Below are 19750 nucleotides of genomic sequence, written 5' to 3'. Positions count from 1 at the left end.
ATATAAATTTTTTTTTTCACATTTTCTCTTGTGCACTAATATCCTTACATAGTAGTACCAATTAGTGATAATCATTTTGTCTGTGATGGTTTCACCCCTGCTTTCATATTTGAAAGGTCTGAAAGAAATGTATATTGAATATTTGCAATTCCTAATCACTATGCTGATGGATGTCTAACTGCTCTCAATGTTTTGTTTTCTTCACTGTTGTCATTGCAGTGAGGAAATTAGTTTTGATTTTCAGGTTACTTTTTGTGTTATTATAACAATAACCATAAGAATTCCATGACTTGTTAGATAAATATACACTGTACACCAAAGTTCACTTTTTTAAAAAAATGTATTTATTTTCATTTTATATACATTGGTGTTTTGCCTTCAAGTATGTATGAGGGAATCAGATCCCTTGGAACTGTAGTCACAGACTACTGTTTGCTTTCATGTGGGTGCTGGGAATTGAACCTGGGTCTTCTCAAAGAACAGCCTTTTAGCTGCTGAGGCAACTCTCCAGCCCCTTAATAGTTCATTTTTCTAAGACTCTTATATTTCATCTACTCTATAACAAAACCCTTTAAAAGAAAGCAATTTATTTACTGTTTTTACTTGATGTATATAGCATTTATGAAATAATGCTGTATCATGTCTTAGTATCATTTGATCTTTTTATGTGTCCTACAGGGACTTGAGTCATATACCAGCACATCCCACTCACTTTTAGTTTTGTTTTTCCTCCCAGAATCCTTCACATGTATTGTTTTCTGTATTAGCTCTCCTGATATACATTGATTGATATCAACAGTTACTATGCTGTATACTATTTTCTCAAAGCCGTTCTCATTTTTTCCCACTATTACATTCAGTGACAATAGTTAGTTGTATAGACTTGTGGAAATAGAAACATACTAAGCTGATTTTTTTTTTAACATTGTACAGAAAAACTGCAAAAGAAAACAAAGTTGGCTAGTATAGGAAAGTGCTTGTTTTTTGAGACAAGGTTTATGGAGCCCAAGTTGGTCTTGAACTTTATTTGGATTTAGCTTATCTGAAACTTGGCTGGTCTTGAGTTGCAGATCCTCCTGTCTTTATCTCCCAAGTGTTGGGACTATAGATAGTCATGTGCATTTTGTGTATGTATTTCTGTGAATATGCATGAGCACATTCATGTCATGCATATGTGAGATAGTCTTAGGACAACTTGTGAGAGTTAGTGTTTTCCTTTTACCACTTTGGTTCCACGGATAAAAAGATCAGTGTTGGCAGCAAGTGCTTTTATTCTCTGAGCAAGGTTGTAGGCCCTTTAGATTCTAAGAAAGTTTGCATAATATTTATAGTTGAAAGAGTTATGTTTTAATAATTTTTTGTTACTGTGGGTTTGTTGGTTGCCTTGCAACCATCTGAGGTAAACCATACTGTGGTTTACTCTATGTAGCCAACAATGTATTTAAACTTTGATCCTCCTGCCTCTACCTCGTAAGTGTTGGCAGTACTAGCATGAGCTACCATGGTTTTTCAATTTTTTTCTGTATTACATTGTGGTTTATTACCAAAAACTATTTTTAATGTTGAGGCAGGGTGTGGTGGCACACACATTTAATCCCAGACTCAGGGTAGAGACCGGTGGATCTCTGCCAAGTTTGAGACCAGTCTCCAAAAACCAAAACCAAACCAAACAATTCTCTCAGGTTTAAGTGAGTTTAAGTGAGTTCTTCTCTTTCTGATAAGCTCACAATATTGAAAATAAAAATGTTCACTTAAACGTTTACTGGCTCACTCAGTTACTCTGGTTAAATACTTTCATCACCGACTTTAAGTATACTGTGTCAAAATCTCTATAGCAGTGCAGTTCATTTTCCTTTTATATAAGTTGATTGGCAAAGAGAGTTTGTTGTAAAGTTAGTTACCAGCCAATTCATATTTGCTGTTGAAATGTTTGTTTGCCAGTGCAGATTCAACATGTTGCTTTGTGTCTCCATGACTTTTGAACCCTAACATAGATAAAATCATGTCATCTGTATAAACTAAAACTCAAGTCACTTTGCATGTTTATTAGCCAATCTTGTTTTTCTTTGCAAATTTAGAAAGTAGGTTTTACATTCTTTGAAAATAGTAAGATAGAAGAGGAAAACATGATAGTGGTAAAAACATTTAAAATTTTTGGCTTTGTTTTTTTTGTTTGTTGTTTTTGTTTGATTCCTGTGGCTGAATTCCCAGTACCATCCCATGTTGACTGATTTTCTTAGGATTCAACAAGGCTAAGCAGTGGGCTCATGGCTAGTTTTTGTTATAGTGGAGTTGAACATGATTAATTCTCCCTGTGGTTACTGTGGCAAAGCATATGCCCTACATTTCCAGTTACTGAAATTCAAGATTCCTAAAAGTAAAATGGATGTTTAGCATAAACTAACATGTAGTCAGGTACAGTGAGCCACTGCTGTCACTTACGGAATATGATGTTACAAGTCAAGTTTTCAGACTTCAACCAAAGGCCAGTCTCATTAAATAATGGTATTTGAATCTTGATATATTGCAGTCTTCCTGCTCAGTACCCTATGAAGTATTATACCCAGGTAGAAACTATAGTAAATGTTTGAGATGTATAAGAGATAACTATGTAAAAGGCAAAGGAAAAATAACCTGAAAAGATCAAGTCGATATGAGGTTTCTTTCCTAGCTGAGGAGCTTTCAGCAGTTGATGGCTGCTGTTAGAGGCCCTTTACCTATGTCCACAGCAGCAGCATTATTGGATTCAGTGGATTATTTAAAAAGAAAATAGAGAAAGAACATAAAGTTGGGAAAGGCACATGTTTCAAGATGATTAAACATTAATTGAGGTAGAGAGGGGAGTAACCATAATATATTTATACAGATATGAAGTTCTCAGACAATATATTTAAAATTTTTTAGAAGAATGAGTAGAAAAGATAATCTGAGTGAGTTCATCTTTGAGAAGCTTATACATGCTTTTGGGTGTGCCTTTACTTTCTTCCAAGCACCTCTTTTACTATTTGTGCTTAAGCCTGTATTAAAATGTGCTTAAATCTTCAACTCTGCTTCATATCCAAAAAGGTAACACATTACAAAGATTGAATTTAGGAAGAAAATCTGTTGTGGAGGAAAATCTGAAAACTGCTTCCATTAAACAATTTAGGTCCATCTCATGGTAAATCTTTGTTGTCTACAGTTTACAAAATAAAGAAGATAGTGATAAAGAGATTCACTTCTTTCATCCCAACTCTGGCATCTACCACAGTTTTGACAGTGGGTTTTGGGGGTTTTTTGTTTTTAAAGATTTTATTTATTATGTATACAGTCTTCTGCCTGCATGCCAGCAGAGGGCACCAGATCTCAGTTAAGGTGGTTGTGAGCTACCATGTGGGTGCTGGGAATTGAACTCAAGACCTCTGGAAGAACAGTCAGTGCTCTTAACCACTAAGCCATCTCTCCAGGCCAGTTATTGGGGTTTTTAATGTTTCTGACTTTTGTGCTGGAGACTCTGAGGAGGAGTGGCTGTCCCTCAGGTTGGGTGAAGAAGTGCTATTGTTGCTGTTAACCAGATGGAGAAATACCTGTAGGACTCGGCAAATGGGGAATAACAAGGCCTAATAGAATCTCTTGGTAATTTACAAATGAAAATAATGTTAGTGTGCCCCTTCCATTCAATTTAATATTCAAGTAATATTGGTAAGATTTTGAGATGATTATGTATAAAACTGCTGTGAACATGTTACTAGTATTTTAGTAAATTGTAGTTAGTCCATTATTTATTTCATTTTGTGTTTTAATGTATTTGGAATATAATTGATATTCAAGTTTAGATAACACTTGCTTTCTTCTTACCCCCTAGGAATTTTTAAGAGATATCTTCAATCTTCTGTTTTTGTTGCCCAGTCTAAAGGACCGGCGGCAGCCAAAGTGCAAATCACACTCTTCAAGGGCCGCTGCATATGATTTGTTGGTAGAGATGGTAAAAGGGTCTGTTGAGAACTACAGGCTGATACACAACTGGGTTATGGCACAGCACATGCAGTGTAAGCATTCTTCTTTTTGTTGCTTTTCTATAGAATTGAACCCAGAAATGAAAAATCAAAGGGTGTTGTTTAAAGAATCTACTTTCACATACCTGTTTACACACAGTGTCAATAGATTTTTCTTCATTTTTAATAGAAAAATGTAGAAAAAATTATATACTTTAAATAATTGGGCTTTCTTTGCATAAAATAATGTAATAACAAGTAAAATAAAACATTGACTTATTTGAATTTTTACAATTAATTAGCTTTAAAGTGTGGTTTTACATAATTATATTTTAAATTATAATGCTCTATATGTCTTACTTAGGTAATTAGGAGGTAGTAATTGGCAGTCAAATCAACATATGTTTCAGTTTGTTTGGGGGAATCTTCTCCCTTTTTTATCAGCAGCCCATGCACCTTATAAATGGGACTACTGGCCTCATGAGGATGTGCGTGCAGAATGCCGATTTGTTGGCTTGACTAACCTTGGAGCTACATGTTATTTGGCTTCCACTATTCAGCAACTTTATATGATACCTGAGGCAAGGCAAGCTGTCTTCACTGCTAAGGTAGAGTATCAAAATATAAACCAAATAATTATTCATGAATCTTAGTTTAATGTAATATATTGCTTAATAACAAAAACATGAAAAATTTTATTATGTCATAGCTAATTATTTTTAGTAAATTTTAATTTTATTTACACTTGAAAACTCATTATGTGGAATCATTTGTTTCTCAAAGTACAATTGTGGATTTATGTACTCAATATGCACAGTTAATATTATAGTTCAGTAAAAATAAATACAGATTTTAATCACATAAAAATAAGTAAACCTTCAATTAAGCAGAGTAATAATCAGATACTGATTATTTTTTTCTTTCATTCCTAGCCCAAAATAAATAAGTTTGTGAGTCTGCTTTGAGTAACATATACTTCGTGGTTTTTGTTTTTATATCTGATTTTATACTTTCTAGGTGAATGACCTTTATGCTTTTTTTTTCTTCCTTCTTTTAAATTCTATAATGTGGTATAGACTTTGTTGAATCCTTTAATCTGTTTTAGTTACTTCAAGTTAATTTAATTTATAATGATTTGAGTTTAGGTTTTTACCCTTAGTTATGTTGGATTTTAAAATATAGTGTCTATATTGATTGATAGCTAAAAATAGTTCCATTGTGGGTTTGTTTAATTTATAAAAACTCTGGTAACTAAATTGAGTAGATACATTTCTGTTGTTTTGTAGGTAACAAAGAATCGTGTTTTCAGTGCCTTTTTCCCCCCTTAGTGACTTGGTTATAACTTTTGGTACTTTTTGTTCATATTAATGAACACTTTAAACTTTTAGTATTGTCCATAATTAACATCAACAGAAAGAACACTAGATGTGCTTATTTTGAGTAGATCTTTTAAGTAACACTTTCAGTTAAAAACTAAACCTCAGTACTAAAGAGATCTATATATCACTTCCTCTTCTTCCAAAGGACAAGTTGTTCATTTGCCAGCACCCATGTCAGGCTACTCAGAGCTATCTGTAATACCAGCTCCAATGGATCCTACATCATCTTCTGGCCTCCACAGACACCTGTACTCATTTCCTACCTGCAGACACATAAACACACAACAGAATCAAAAATAAATAATTCTTTTTTATTGAGTTTTGATCTACATAATATTTGTATTTTTAAAAATTGCTTTACTTAGCTGGGTGTGGTAGTGTGCAGTTTAAACTCAGCATCTGGGGAGTCTGAGATGGTTAGATCTCTAAGATTGCGATCAGCTTGGTTTACCTGGTGAGTTATAGGACACAGGACACAGAGAAAGACCCTGTCTGAAAAAAGAGAACATTCATGTATTTTTATCTTTATGAAAAGTTCTCATGGGTTGTGTCCTAGAGCAGTCTCAGACTCACTGTTTAGTTGAGGGTAAACAAAACAGTTTAGTTGATACGCTCTTATCCCTCAAGTTCTGGAATTGCTCTCTGAAGTAGTACTTTGCATATATTAGATTTATAATATTTTGGAAATTTACATTTTAAGTGAATTCATAATCTTATGAAATATCTGGACTGTCATATTGAAAGTATGCATACTATAGTTTTTTTTTGCCAATTTGTTGATCTCTTTTATTCAAACCTATTGCAGCCATAAAACTTTTAATATATGCTGGACAGGTTTCTCTTTCTCTTAATCCTTACTATGTATCTTTAACAAGCTCTTAAATAGAGAAACCACATTACTTTTATTACTGACAAGATTGGCACAAATAGCTGGTGTGTCGTTCTGAACAAATGGTAGAGTTAATATGCCATGATACTCTGAGTAGCTTCAGAATTAGTTGATAACTTGCAATGGTGGTAACTCCTCCCTTAATTGATTTATTTTAATACTGGAATTGAAGCTTAGCCTAGTCTACTTGGTTTTTGATGAGTCTGTGTTCAGAACTAATTCCCCCAGGCATGGAGACCTACTATGATTCACCTTTTGAGAGGTGAGGGTAGGAGGATTCCAATTTCAGGCTGTCTTAATCATTGTTGTATTGCTATGAGCACAACTCCTATAAAGGAAACATATAATTGGGGCTAGCTTACAATTTCAGAGCTCTAGTCCATTATTGTCATGGCAGGGATCATGGTGGCTACATCTGGATCCACACTGCCTCCAAGTCTGCACCTCCTGATCCTTCCAAATAGTGCCACTCCCTAAGTATTCAAATATATGAACCTATGGAGGCCATTCTTATTCAAAATACCACACAGGCTATTGTCTTTTTTGTAAGGGAAGGATGACTGATTTAACAAAGAGCTTGGTTGCACAAGCCACAACATTCTAAATTTGACATTTAGCACCCACGAAAAAAGCCAGGTATGGTAGTGCCCATTGTGATATCATTGTTGGGAGGTCTAGCCAAAGAACAGGAGGTCACAGTGGCATGTATCAAAAAATAAGGTGACAGCTCCTGAAGTCAACACCATTGGCTGTCTTCTGGCTTCCACCATATGTATACAACCTTCACAAAGTAATAAATTAAAAAATAAGTAAAAGGAATTAGGTTGTAAGCATAGCCATATTTCCCAGTCATGGATTGTAGTGTTTTGATGTTTATAGATTAGTTACAAAATTCCTCCATAGTGTTGAAGTATACTGTTCCAGAAAAAGTAAAGATATGATTGCTACAAAAATGTGATTTGTAACTTCTATAAGGGAATTCATTACATGCATAGAGTACTTTTCATGATCTAGAAAACAATTTTAAAAAATGTTATCTCTTTCCACTTTCCCATCAGTAGTTATTACTGTATTTATTGTAATGGAATGATTTTTCTAAGACACAATGGTAATGAAACAGTGAAATGTGAGGTGTTTTCTTGCATAGAGCTGTAAGGATAAAGAGGGGTAGTATTCAGCACATTGTAGGTCTACTAAGATGTCCAACGTGCCACCAGTAGTGTTTTGACCAAGTTTCTTCTTGACTTTCAGTATTCAGAAGATATGAAGCATAAAACCACTCTTTTGGAGCTTCAGAAAATGTTTACATATTTAATGGTATGTTTGAAAAATGTGGAGAAAAACTAATTAGATAATCTTTTAACATAAAAACTAAGATAGTGACCATGAAGATTGTAGTTTTTGTTAAGACTTACTGTTTTCAAATTGATTTATCTTTAGTTATTTCTCTTCTTTGTTATAAAGACTTTAACAATCACAATTGAGTTACCTATTTTCTATTAATTTGTCTTTCATTTCTAGTTTTTCCTGTCACTGGTTGTCTTAGTTAGGGCTTCTATTGCTGTGATAAGACACCATGACCAAAAGCAAGTTGGGGAAGAAAGGGTTTATTTGACTTCCACTTTGTAGCCCATTGCTGAAGGAAGTCAGGACTCAACCAGAGCAGGAACTTGGAGGCAGGAATTGATACAGAGGCCATAGAGGAGTGCTGCTTACTGGCTTGTTCAGCATGCTTTCTTATAGAACCCAGGACTACAAACCAGAGATGGCCCTACCCACAATGGACTGGACTCTCTCCCATCAATAAATAATTTAGAAGATGCCCTACAGGTTTGCCTACAGCCTGATCCTTTCCTCCTCCCTCCCCCACTGAGTCAGGGTTTCTCTGTGTAGCTCTGACTATCCTGGAATCACTCTATAGACCAAGATGGCCTTGAACTCAGAGATCCGCCTGCCTCTGCCTCCTGAGTGCTGGGATTAAAGATGTGCACCGCTACCACCCAGCTGGTTTACCTCTTTTATGCAGGCTTTGTAACTGATTTCTTTTTTCCTTTTAAGTCTTATCATCATAGTGGTAAAAGTAATTGATGTCTTCAAAAAAGATCTTGAGTTGATGGCACACAACTTTAATCCTAGCACTTGGAAGGCAGAGGCAGGCCTGGTCTAGAGACTAAGTCTCAAGACAGCCAGGGCTACACAGAGAATCCCTGCCTCAAAAAAACAAAGATCTTTTTTTATATCAATACCTCACTTAAGACAGTTTAGTTCTTCTTAGGAGATTGTTGTTATTTGGTTCTTAGCACTCATAATTAGTAAGTTCAAAGTTGCTTATAAATCCAGCTCTGGCTTCCTTGGACAAGCACACATACCTAAAATTTAAAATTGAAAATATTTTTTATGGGTTTTTGTGTTGTTGTTTTGTCTTTTTTGTTGTTGGTGGTGGTTTTTTGTTGTTGTTGTTGTTTTTTGTTTTGGCAAGGCAGGGTTTTTGTGTGTAACAGCCCTTTTCCTGGAATGTAGACCAGGCTGGCTTTGAACTCATAGGGATCTATCTGCCTCTGCTGGGATTAAAGGCATGTGACACCACCACCCAGCCAGCATTTTTCTTTTTTCTTCATATCTTTTTTTTATTATTATAATTTAGTTACATTTCTCCCTTCCCTATCCTCCCTCTAATCTTTCCCATATATCCCTCACTGTCCTCTTTCAAATACATAGCCTTTTTCCCCACCAATTGTTATTATGTGCATATGTGTGTATATCTGTGTGTATATATATATTTCTCAACAAAACCTATCTAGTACATATAATGTTACTTGTATATATGTTTTCAGGGCTTACCACTGTTTTGTTTGTTTATTTGTTTTGTGTTTCAAGACAGTGTTTCTTTATAGCTTTAGAGCCTGTCCTGGAACTCATTCTGTAGACCAGGCTGGCCTCAAACTCACAGAGATCCGCCTGCCTCTGCCTCCCGAGCGCTGGGACTAAAGGCATGTGCCACCAACGCCCGGCTCAGGGCTTACCGTTTATCACTGGACAAGCACATGCACATAGTTCACAATAGAAAATACTTTTTTAAACATTTAATTCTTATTGGGCAGTATTGTATTTATGGTCTTATTTATACTACTCACTCAGCTTCGCTTCCTGATAACATTGAGCCCTTGGAAGCCTATTACCCAGTTGCTTTCCCACTTGTGCAGGTATTAATGCTATTCCTCCTGCCTTTACCACTCTTCCTTAGGACTCTTCTCCATTTTCTTTCTGTTGTCTAATCAGCTAGAGACCTTATATTCAACAAAATATCTTGAAGTCTCCATGCTTCTCTTCTTGCTCTGATAATGAAGTTTTACCTGTGACAATCTTCAGGACAGATAATGCCATGTATATTCCTTTATTCTAAGACTGAATAGGTGTGGTTTTTCTTTTCTTTACTGTTTTTTTAAAAACAAGATTAGAAAATAAACTAGCTTGATGCTGATTTTTAATATCTCGTTTTGGGGACAGGGTATTACTATATAGGTAGGTAGGTAGGCCTTGTAATTAAAATCCTGTCCCAGCTTTATGGGTGAATTATGGCAATACAGGCATATCACCACCATGCCTTGGACTTTAAGTTATACTTTTAAGAGAGATGGAACATATTTCAAGTGGCAAAATCATTAACTGCTGTTTACTCTTTTGCCCGTGCCCCCGCACCCCACAAAAGGGTTTCTCTGTGTAGCCTTGGCTGTCCCTGAACTCACTCAATAGACTAGGCTGACCTCAAACTCAAGAGATACTCCTACATCTGCCTCTGCATCCAGAGTGCTGGGATTAAATGCATGTGCTATCACACCCAGCTTTAAGCTAAACTACTTTTAATAATGTTATATAAAGTTTAGTGTACCCAAAACTTTCTCTGTTTGCAAAAGTTGATTCTTTATAATTAAAATCTGAGTCCCCTGAGTTCCAGTAGTAATTTCATAAGGTGAACTTTTCGATCTCAACACTAGGACCATTAAACTACAAATGCAATTGAACTCAAGTAAAAGTTGAAGTGGAGAGAGTATCAGGGAAAAAATGTTTAGCTCTGGGTATAGTGGAGTACTTCTCTAGTCCTAGAGTGTAGAAGGCTGTAATAGACGCACAGTTATTTTGAAGTCTGTTTGGGCTACATGTTGAAACCAGAGAACAGAAAAATAGTTTTATCACTTGCCTTACTATTTGAGTTTGGTTTTTATCTTATTTTGTGAAGTGGTGGAGATTGGTTTTTGGTTTTGATAGATTTTAGGTTTTTGTGTATTTGGTTTTTGTTCTTAAATTTTTGAGCAGAGTCTTTTATAAACCCAGAATTTGCTGATTATGTATAGCCAAGGCTAACCTTGAATTCCTGATACTCCTGCCTTTACCTTCCAAGTGCTGGGATCAGTGGCATATTCCACCCTGTTTGACTTTGTTGTTGTTCACTCAAGAATGTTCTGGCCATTTATTTGTTTAATTCCTCCTCCCCTTTTCTCTTGCAGGAGAGTGAGTGCAAAGCATATAACCCTAGACCTTTTTGTAAAACATATACCATGGACAAGCAGCCTCTTAATACTGGGGAGCAAAAAGATATGACAGAGTTTTTTACTGATCTGATTACTAAAGTTGAAGAGATGTCTCCAGAACTGGTTAGTACCAGAATACTGAAAAATTTGTTTGAAATTAATACAGATTTGATTTTTAATCACTGACTTTTATTTGTTTTATATTAAAGAAAAATACTGTCAAAAGTCTATTTGGAGGTGTGATTACAAACAATGTTGTGTCCTTGGTAAGTATATCTCTTGTTTTTTATAAGGGTTTTTTTTTTAAAGCTTATAATAATTTGCTAATTTTTGTTTGTTGATTGATCTAGGATTGTGAACATGTTAGTCAGACTGCTGAAGAGTTTTATACTGTGAGGTGCCAGGTGGCAGATATGAAGAATATTTATGTGAGTGATAATGGACATTACTTGGGATTTACTTATGATTTATCTATGTATATATCTATACATAGATATATGTGTATACAACAAATTCATTGTCTTATGAATAGCTGTTTTCATGTATTTTCTTTCATGTTTTGCTGTTTAAATAAGTATTGAAGATAGACCAAAAACTTGTCATTTCCCAGTTAAAACGTAAACAGCTTTTAAAAGTTAGAGTTCCTATAAGGAAAAAAAAATAATTTAATTTGAATTTGCTTTTTGTAAATTTTTCTTTGTGTATTCTGACCAAATTGCAAGCTCTAAATTATGTCAACTTCCCAATGTATGTTTATACACAGGAATCTCTTGATGAAGTCACTATTAAAGACACCTTAGAAGGGGACAACATGTACACTTGTTCTCATTGTGGAAAGAAAGTCAGAGCTGAAAAAAGGTAGCTTTTATTATTTTAATATAAACCACCCAGTGGACTAAGGATAATCCTGTGTTGATCTTTTGTGACTGTGTAAATGTGATATAATTAACATGAATAAACAGTACATTATAGTGACTGAGGTAATAGTAGCTGTTTGGAGTTCAGTATCATTCAGTAACTTTTATTTATTCAGTGAGGTTTAATGTAGCATGTACAGTAGGATTGAAAGTAAGACAAATCTTCAGATTTGACAGAAGTCTGTGTTTTCCAAGGATAGACATGAAAGACAAGAAGAGTGATCATTTTTTATCATTCTGCACAGGCTCAGATGTCTAGTTTTAGTGACTGGTTCCTAAAGAATAATAGCTAATTTTATACAGTATTTTTGTACTTAGGAAGTACTTACAGAATTTTACATGATTCAATTCAGTTAATACAACATTATGTTGTAGTAAAATACTGCCCACATCCCTGTGTGTGTGCGCCCGGCCCCCCCCCCCCCCCCCCCCGTTGTTTTGAGATGGGTTTCTTTGTGTAGCCTTGGGATTAAAGATGTGTGCCACCACTGCCCCAGCTGTAAAATGCTATTACTATTATTAATATCAAAATTATTTCCTATATAACAGTTGGAGATATGGAATAAACAGATCAAAGTTAGTTCCAAATTCTAAAATTGTGTTGTCTAAGATAGCACATGCAGATGAACAGTGTAGTCCAGGTGGACTGAACTCTCTCCCTTGGAAATGCTGTATGAACAGTTGCATCTTGTCTGGATCTTGGAAAGAGATCTGAGTGGAAGCTAGATTTGGGAGTTAGTTAAAATTTCAGTTTAAAAGTACTAATTTTTTACACTACTTTGAAAGTGGTTTTCAACTTGCATTATAAGTTCTGACTATTTTCATTGCTCATGCTTTGTTGTATTCATCATAAATACTTTTCCTTGAGTTATAGTTCTTTATAGAGTTTCAAAAAGGGGGGACTGGAGAGATGACTTAGTGAAGAGTTCATAATACTCTTGCCAAGGATTTTTGTTTATTCCCCGTTACCCATGTTGGGTGGCCCACGACCATCTGTAACTCTAGCACCAGGTGAGCTTTTGAAGGTGCGAACATTCATGCACGAGCAAACCCTCCCCCCCCCCCAAACACACACACACACACACACACACACACACACACACAGAAGCAAACAATTAAAAATAGCAAAACTAGGGGCTGGAGAGATGGTTCAGTAGATAAGAGCATTGGTGTTCATCTAGAGGACCTGAGTTCAGTTCCTAGCACCCACATCCCAATATTCTCAACAGCCTATATTTAACTCCAGCTTTGGGGGCTGGCTGTAGTAGGATGTACTCCTTTAATCCCAGCACTTGGGTGGCAGAACCAAGTGGAGCTCTGTGAGTTCGAGGCTAGCCTTGTCTACATAGTGAAGTTCTAGGATAGCAGGAGCTATATATAGCAAGACCCTATCTTTAAAAATCCAAAACTAAAAACATAACTCCAACTTCAGGTTCCCTAGTGCCCTTCTAGCCCCACAGACACACTGAAATACATATAAATAAAAATCAAATCTTTTAAAAAATAATAATCTGTAAAAAACATAACTGCCTTTACTGATTTAGGCAAAGAATTTGATTGTCTCTTTCACTTTTATGTATTTCTGATCTTTCATGATTCACATATCAATTTGGATGTGTATGGTGTGTGAGTGTATGTGTATGTACTGTGTTTAGGGATACATATAGACATGTATGCATGTGTTGTATATGGAAGTCAAAGGTCAGTGTTGGGTGTCTGTCTTGTTTTTTGTTTGTTTGTTTGTTTTTGAGACAGGGTTTCTCTGTGTAGTTTTGAGCCTGTCCTGGCACTCACTCTGTAGTCCAGACTGGCCTCCTGAGTGCTGGAAGGTGTTCACCAGGTTGGCTTTCTATCTTGTCTTTTTAAGACAAGGCCTCTCATTGAACATGGGACTCTGCTGATTAAGTAGGCTGTCAGGCCAGCAAGTCCCAAGGACCCTCCTGTCCTTTTCTTCTTAGTGCTGTAAATATAGGCACATGGCACTGTGCCAGGTTTTTATATGAATATTGGAGATCTGAACTTGAGGTCGTTATACTTACATAGCAGGTGCCTTACCAACTGTGTGATCTTCCTAGCCCTTTGCTTGGGGGGTGGGGGCAGTGAAATGGATCAGATAAAAGCATTTATAATAGCACAAGTCTAAAGACTTGGGTTCAACCACCTAAACCCTCATAAAGACCTGAACATGATGGTGTATGCATCCTAAAGTAAGATATAGTACAGCAGTAAAAAGAGACCCTGCATCACCAAGGTAGAAGGAAAAGTCAGACTCCTGAAAGTTGTCTCTGATCTTCCCACACACACATACACACTGGTAAAGAAATAAAATTTCGCCGGGCATTGGTTGCGCACGCCTTTAATCCCAGCACTCAGGAGGCAGAGGTAGGTGGATCTCTGTGAGTTCAAGACCAGCCTGGTCTACAAGAGCTAGTTCCAGGACAGCCTCCAAAGCCGCAGAGAAACCCTGTCTCGAAAAACCAAAAGAAATAAAATTTCAAAGTCTTTAAAAACTGAGCGAGTACCACATGAAAAGCCAGCATGGGCATGTGTGTCTGCTACCTCAGTGCTGTGAAGCACAAACAGGAAAATGCTAATGGTAAAAATGGCAAGCCCTAGATTCATTGAGAGACCCTTTAACAAAACAAAAAAAGGTAGAGGGCCATCAAGGTCATCAGTGAGTAAAGGCACTTTTTGCCAAGACCTACAATCCAAGTTTGATTGTTGGGACACACGTCGTGGAAGTAGAAGACCAGCACCAGCAAATTGATCTCTGCCCACCACACCCATGCCATGGCACATGCTCTCTCGTGCACATAAGAGTATGCATACATGTAGAGGCACTAATAAAAATAATAAGATATTTGCCTCCTACAGGTGCCGGAGCAGGTATGCACCCTCCACTACATGCACACATGGCCGTGCACACTCGAGCACACACACAGACACACACACACACACTTATGTGACTTAGAATATTGCTACTTTAAGTTGATTATTAAAATAAATGTAGCACAGCTATAAGTAAAACTATGATATTTTTGAAATAAAATATTTAACAAGCTTGTTTCCCTCTCCTCCCTTCTCAGGGCATGTTTTAAGAAATTACCTCGTATTCTGAGTTTCAATACTATGAGATATACATTTAATATGGTTACAATGATGAAAGAGAAAGTGAATACACACTTTTCCTTCCCTTTACGTTTGGATATGACACCCTATACAGAAGATTTTCTAATGGGAAAGAGTGACAGGAAAGAAGGTAAGTTCATGTTTTTCCATTCTCTGTTTATTGTTAAGTCTCTTTTCATAAGGAAATTATATGAATGGAGAAAATGTCATTGTTAATTGTATGAATGGGAAAATGTCATTAATGTTAAAGTCAATTACATGGTTCTCAAACCTAAATATAATCTTAAAAAAGAATATTTTTATTTTAAAGTATTTTTATATGTCTGGGTGCTATGTCTGCATTTATGTCTATGTACCATATACATAGAGTGCCCACAGAGATCAGAAGAGGGCATTAGATTCCCTGCAACTGGATTTATGGATGGTTGTGATCCACAATTTTGGTTTTGGGAATCCAATCAAGTCTTCTTGAAAAGCAGGTTGTCTCTCTATCCCAGAAAGGAAAACTTTGTTAGAGACACTGTAATATATTTACCCACTTCGATAACAAGTATTTTTTCCCAGTCTCTCTTTATGCCTTTGGAAAACTGAAGTCTACATGGTCTTACATTGAATCTGAAATTGTAGTATGTTGCCATGAGTAATCATTGTGTCATAGTCTTGATTTCCACGACAAAATACTATTTAATCAGAGATAGAGTTTTTTAAGAGATAGAGAAGATGGGATAAGTTCTTGAATACAAGAATAGCAGAATGATCAATGAGATAAATCAAAGGCAGAATATTTTTGGCTTTGGGCCATATTAACAATTTTGTCCTTTATTTATTATTTATTATATGACCATTAGATTTTTTTGGTTTGTTTTGTTTTTCAAGACAGTTTCTATAGCCCTATCTGACCCAGAACTCTGTAGACCATGCTGTCCTCAAAGGTCCGTCTGCCTCTGCCTCCCAAGTGCTGGGATTATAGGATTGTGCCGCCGTGCCCTGTTGGCCATTAGATTTTTAATCAGAGAAGTTCCAAAATAGCTGTTTGGAAAAGGTTATTTTCAAATGGATTAAAGAATGATGAAAAGTGTAAGAGGATGCAATTCTTGTAAACTTCAGTAAAGCCAGTGGCTTAGATGAGAAAGAACCAACAGATAGGCAGAATTAATGGACTTAATTAACGTGTGTGTGTGTGTGTGTGTGTGTGTGTGTGTGTGTGTGTGTGTGTGTGTGTGTATGTATGTAAAGGAATACGGCCATTTGTACATGCTAGCATTCTACCAATATAGCCCCAGATCATAGAGTTCATAATTGGATGAATAAATGAATTATCTTATTATGCCTTTGTAGTATGAACTGTTCTTAAAGCTGTGTTAGTAAAATAATGACAAAACCCCAAGGCTCTGCTTCCCCGCACATTTTACTTGGTCTGCAACTAGAGAGGGGATTAGGAACCTTGAGAGACTGGCTTTTAAATTGAACAGTAGTAAAGAGGGATTTGTATTTTAAAGTCCCACAAAGGAACACTCCCAGGAAGAGTATGCCCGAACAATAATTGGTAGAAAATCTTTGATTATTCTTGCCAGAGCATTTTGATTTAAAAGTTGAAGTAGGAAGCTGAATTTTAGTGAGTTAAATAACAATGACCTTCATTTCACAAGTAGAAAACCACCAAACTATTTCGAGTTTATTGACTCAGACTCTCAAAGACCCACCTGCCTCTGCCTCACAAGTGCTGGGATTAAGGACACCCAGCCCACCACATGGCTTTTTAATGGGCATGGGAGAAGAAAGTAGAAAAGGACCCTTGTGTCTTACATTTCTCTGTACTACCAAGTTCCTTTTTACATAATGTGTGTTGTCACGTTTAAAATTTAATAATTTCAGAAACCAGTATCCCATCCTAACTTTAGGTAGGAGAATCCAGTTTAATGTTTAACTCCAGTGCTTAGCATTTTAATGAATATACAGTAAACATTAAACCTCTCAGAGTGGGAAATGAAAAATGTAAACAGTGAGTTATTGCTTTTTTTTTTTTTCCAAAAGAACTTACTAATTTTCCAAAGATAGGAGAGGAAAATGCAGTCACGGGTCTAATGGAATATAAAGTTAGAGGAGATAACTTTCATTAGTATTTGTATGTTTATAAGTTGCAGTAAGTGGTTTCATAATAATAAATTTGAAAATGCAGATAAAGAAATAGTCATTGTTATATGCATCCTACTTTTTACACCTATTTATCAAACCATTTTGAAAATCATAGTGAAACTTCATCTCAGCAATTTTTCATTGTATTTTCACGTGATGCTTTATTACATTTGTGGAGAGAACATAAATTTATAAAGTAGTTTTTGGGGGCCTTTAGTGATGTGTTGTCAGCCACTGCTTTAACATGTGCACTGTGACCATTTCTTTACTTCCCAATTTAGGTTGTGCAATGAACCAAATCTACTCTGCATTGCTCCTACATGGGTGGGTGTGGGTGGGTGGGTGTGTGGGTGTGTATGTGGGTGTGGGTGTGTTGTATGGTATTGGCATGTTTGGCCTTTGAAACAGGGTTACCTTTTGATTTTAAAATTGTTCAGATTAAAGTGATGCCTTTATATTTATGTAAATGTACCCTAATATGTATCAGTACAGTGCTTAGCATGAGAATACAAAACTAAGTCCTTTTTTTTTTTTCCTTCTGATGGTAAAAATTAAATTGGAAAAAAAAGCATGAATACTATTTTAAAAGGCTAGTTAAGTTAAACACATAGTTTACCTATCACATTGGTGTTGCTTTTAGTTATGCACTAATTAATTTTAATTTTTCTCAGTTAATTGTATAATATGTTCCTGTAGTGATAGGCTATGGCCTTGCAAAGTGCTTTTATATAACCTATTTTATAAAGTTTTTGTGCCTTTTTCTGTACATAAATACCTTATAAAAAGTAATCTTAAGATGACATTGTTTTGTGTTTTCAAAATAACTGCCCTTATCTCATGTAAATTAGGTTTTAAAGAAGTTATTGACCATTCAGAAGACACAGAGAGCTATGAGTATGACTTGATTGGAGTAACTGTTCATACAGGAACAGCAGATGGTGGGCACTATTATAGTTTCATCAGAGATATAGTCAATCCACATGCTTATAAAAACAATAAGTGGTAAGTTTTAAATGTTTTTCCTTTGGTTTTAAAAATAATTTCCTCCTGCTTTTAAGTTTGTAAATATATATTTTAATATATATATGTCTATGGTAGTTCTTCTGATGAATTTTTAGTTTTCTGAAAAACTTCCTATGGAATCAAGGAAAGAAAATATTAAATAATTTTTTAAAAATGTTTTGTTTGTGTATGTGTTTTCTCTGTATGGGTAGGCAGATGGATAGATGGATGCATAGAGGTCAGAACATTTTTTGAATATTGGTTCTCTCATTTCCCAATATTGGTCCCAAGGAGACCTGATTCAGGTTGTCATACTTGGCAGCAAGGACCAGTACCTGCTGATCCATCTTGGTGTCCTAGAAAAAAAGTGGTTTTTTTGTTGTTGTTGTTTTGTTTTTTTTTAAAGATAAGGTCTCTTTTGGCTATCCTGGAACTCTCTCTGTAGATCAGACTGGCTTTGAACTGAAAAGGATTTTTTTTTTTTTAATTGAAGGAAACTTTCAAAAAATAGAAATCAGTTCTTAAATTTATGTATGTGCCTTAAATTTTGAGAATTTGATGAATGCCTTTCTCTGAAAAATGAGCTTTATATTAACAATCTCGGGGATTCATAGACAAATTGTACCCACCCAATCTTAATTTACCCTTTTTTCTTTCTTACAGGAGCTCTTTACTGAATGCCTTCTATTTAGTGGTTACAAAGTTTTTTTTGCATGCTCTTTAGAAGTTACCTGCATCCACTCTGTTCTATTCACCTTACCTTATTCCTTCTGCATATTTTGTTTTTATCAGGTTAGCATCAGTCACATAGTGACTGTTTTTAGTTTTCAGATGTCTTTAGGAAGTATCCTATGCATATGGAGTGTATGTGTGCTTAGGCTCTCTTTTAATTTTTGGAAATACTGCTTTGAACAAAATACATAGCTGCTAGTTAGCATTGATCTACATGCAGTTAGCAGAATAGTTGGCATTTAGCTCTTATTTCTGATTCTTTCAGACATCATGGCTAAAAGCATCCTTTTTAAAAAGTTTTTTCTGTTTGAAATTATAATTGCATCATTTCCACACTTTTTTTCCCTCCACCCTCTCCCATGTATTTTTATATCCACTTGGATATATTTCCATGAGTATATTGAATTGTTTTGTTCATACATTTTAAAATGATGTCTGTATCTTAGAGGAGTATCAACATTTCTTAATCTTTCCTAATTGCTTTATATGTTATATTTTAGACTTACCTTCTTTATTTTTGTTAATATCCATTAGAAACTGAATCTGTCAGATTGTGTGTGTGTGAGCTTGTGCACTAGGGATGGATCCCAGTGCCTCACAGATGTGAGGTAAATATTCTGTCATTGAGCTACTGTCCCCAATTCAGATATGTCAGATTTTGGGTGATTTTAGCAGTTTTTAAAAATTACACTTCCAATTTCTAGAAGAGTTACAGAAATAAGTATTAGAATTTATCTTACCAAATAATGTGACTAATACATCTAAGTCCTTTTTAAAAAATAGTAGACACTATACAGAGATATCTAGTGCATATACATTTGATTGGTACTATGTGCTTTATTGTAGGTATCTTTTTAATGATGCTGAGGTAAAACCTTTTGATTCTGCTCAGCTTGCCTCTGAATGCTTTGGTGGTGAGATGACAGTAAGTTTGATTTAGTAATTGTAAATGATTTATGACTTTCCAGTTACCATAAAATTCAGTAGCATACTCACTTAACATCATTATACCTTCTATTATTCAATCTAAGATTTATTTGTTGCATGTTCACGCATATATCAT

General features: G+C 35.5%; 1 protein-coding gene across 4 annotated transcripts in view; it reads left to right on the top strand.

The window, feature by feature from the left end:
- The window catches only part of Usp34 (ubiquitin specific peptidase 34), a 185301-nt gene that overhangs the window by 119802 nt on the left and 45749 nt on the right, over positions 1 to 19750 (top strand). For all 4 annotated transcript variants that reach the window (XM_027388016.2, XM_027388017.2, XM_027388015.2 and 1 more), the window contains 10 exons: positions 3845 to 4028; positions 4422 to 4582; positions 7494 to 7559; positions 10748 to 10894; positions 10981 to 11037; positions 11122 to 11199; positions 11535 to 11629; positions 14775 to 14947; positions 17802 to 17955; positions 19534 to 19612. In XM_027388016.2, the coding sequence (XP_027243817.1) occupies positions 3845 to 4028; positions 4422 to 4582; positions 7494 to 7559; positions 10748 to 10894; positions 10981 to 11037; positions 11122 to 11199; positions 11535 to 11629; positions 14775 to 14947; positions 17802 to 17955; positions 19534 to 19612 (1194 nt within the window). The remainder of the gene's footprint in view (positions 1 to 3844; positions 4029 to 4421; positions 4583 to 7493; positions 7560 to 10747; positions 10895 to 10980; positions 11038 to 11121; positions 11200 to 11534; positions 11630 to 14774; positions 14948 to 17801; positions 17956 to 19533; positions 19613 to 19750) is intronic.

This window comes from Cricetulus griseus, assembly GCF_003668045.3.
Source record: "Cricetulus griseus strain 17A/GY chromosome 1 unlocalized genomic scaffold, alternate assembly CriGri-PICRH-1.0 chr1_1, whole genome shotgun sequence".
Lineage (NCBI taxonomy): Eukaryota > Metazoa > Chordata > Mammalia > Rodentia > Cricetidae > Cricetulus > Cricetulus griseus.
The sequence above is the reverse complement of the archived record's forward strand: the minus strand, read 5'-3'. Positions and strand labels throughout refer to the sequence as shown.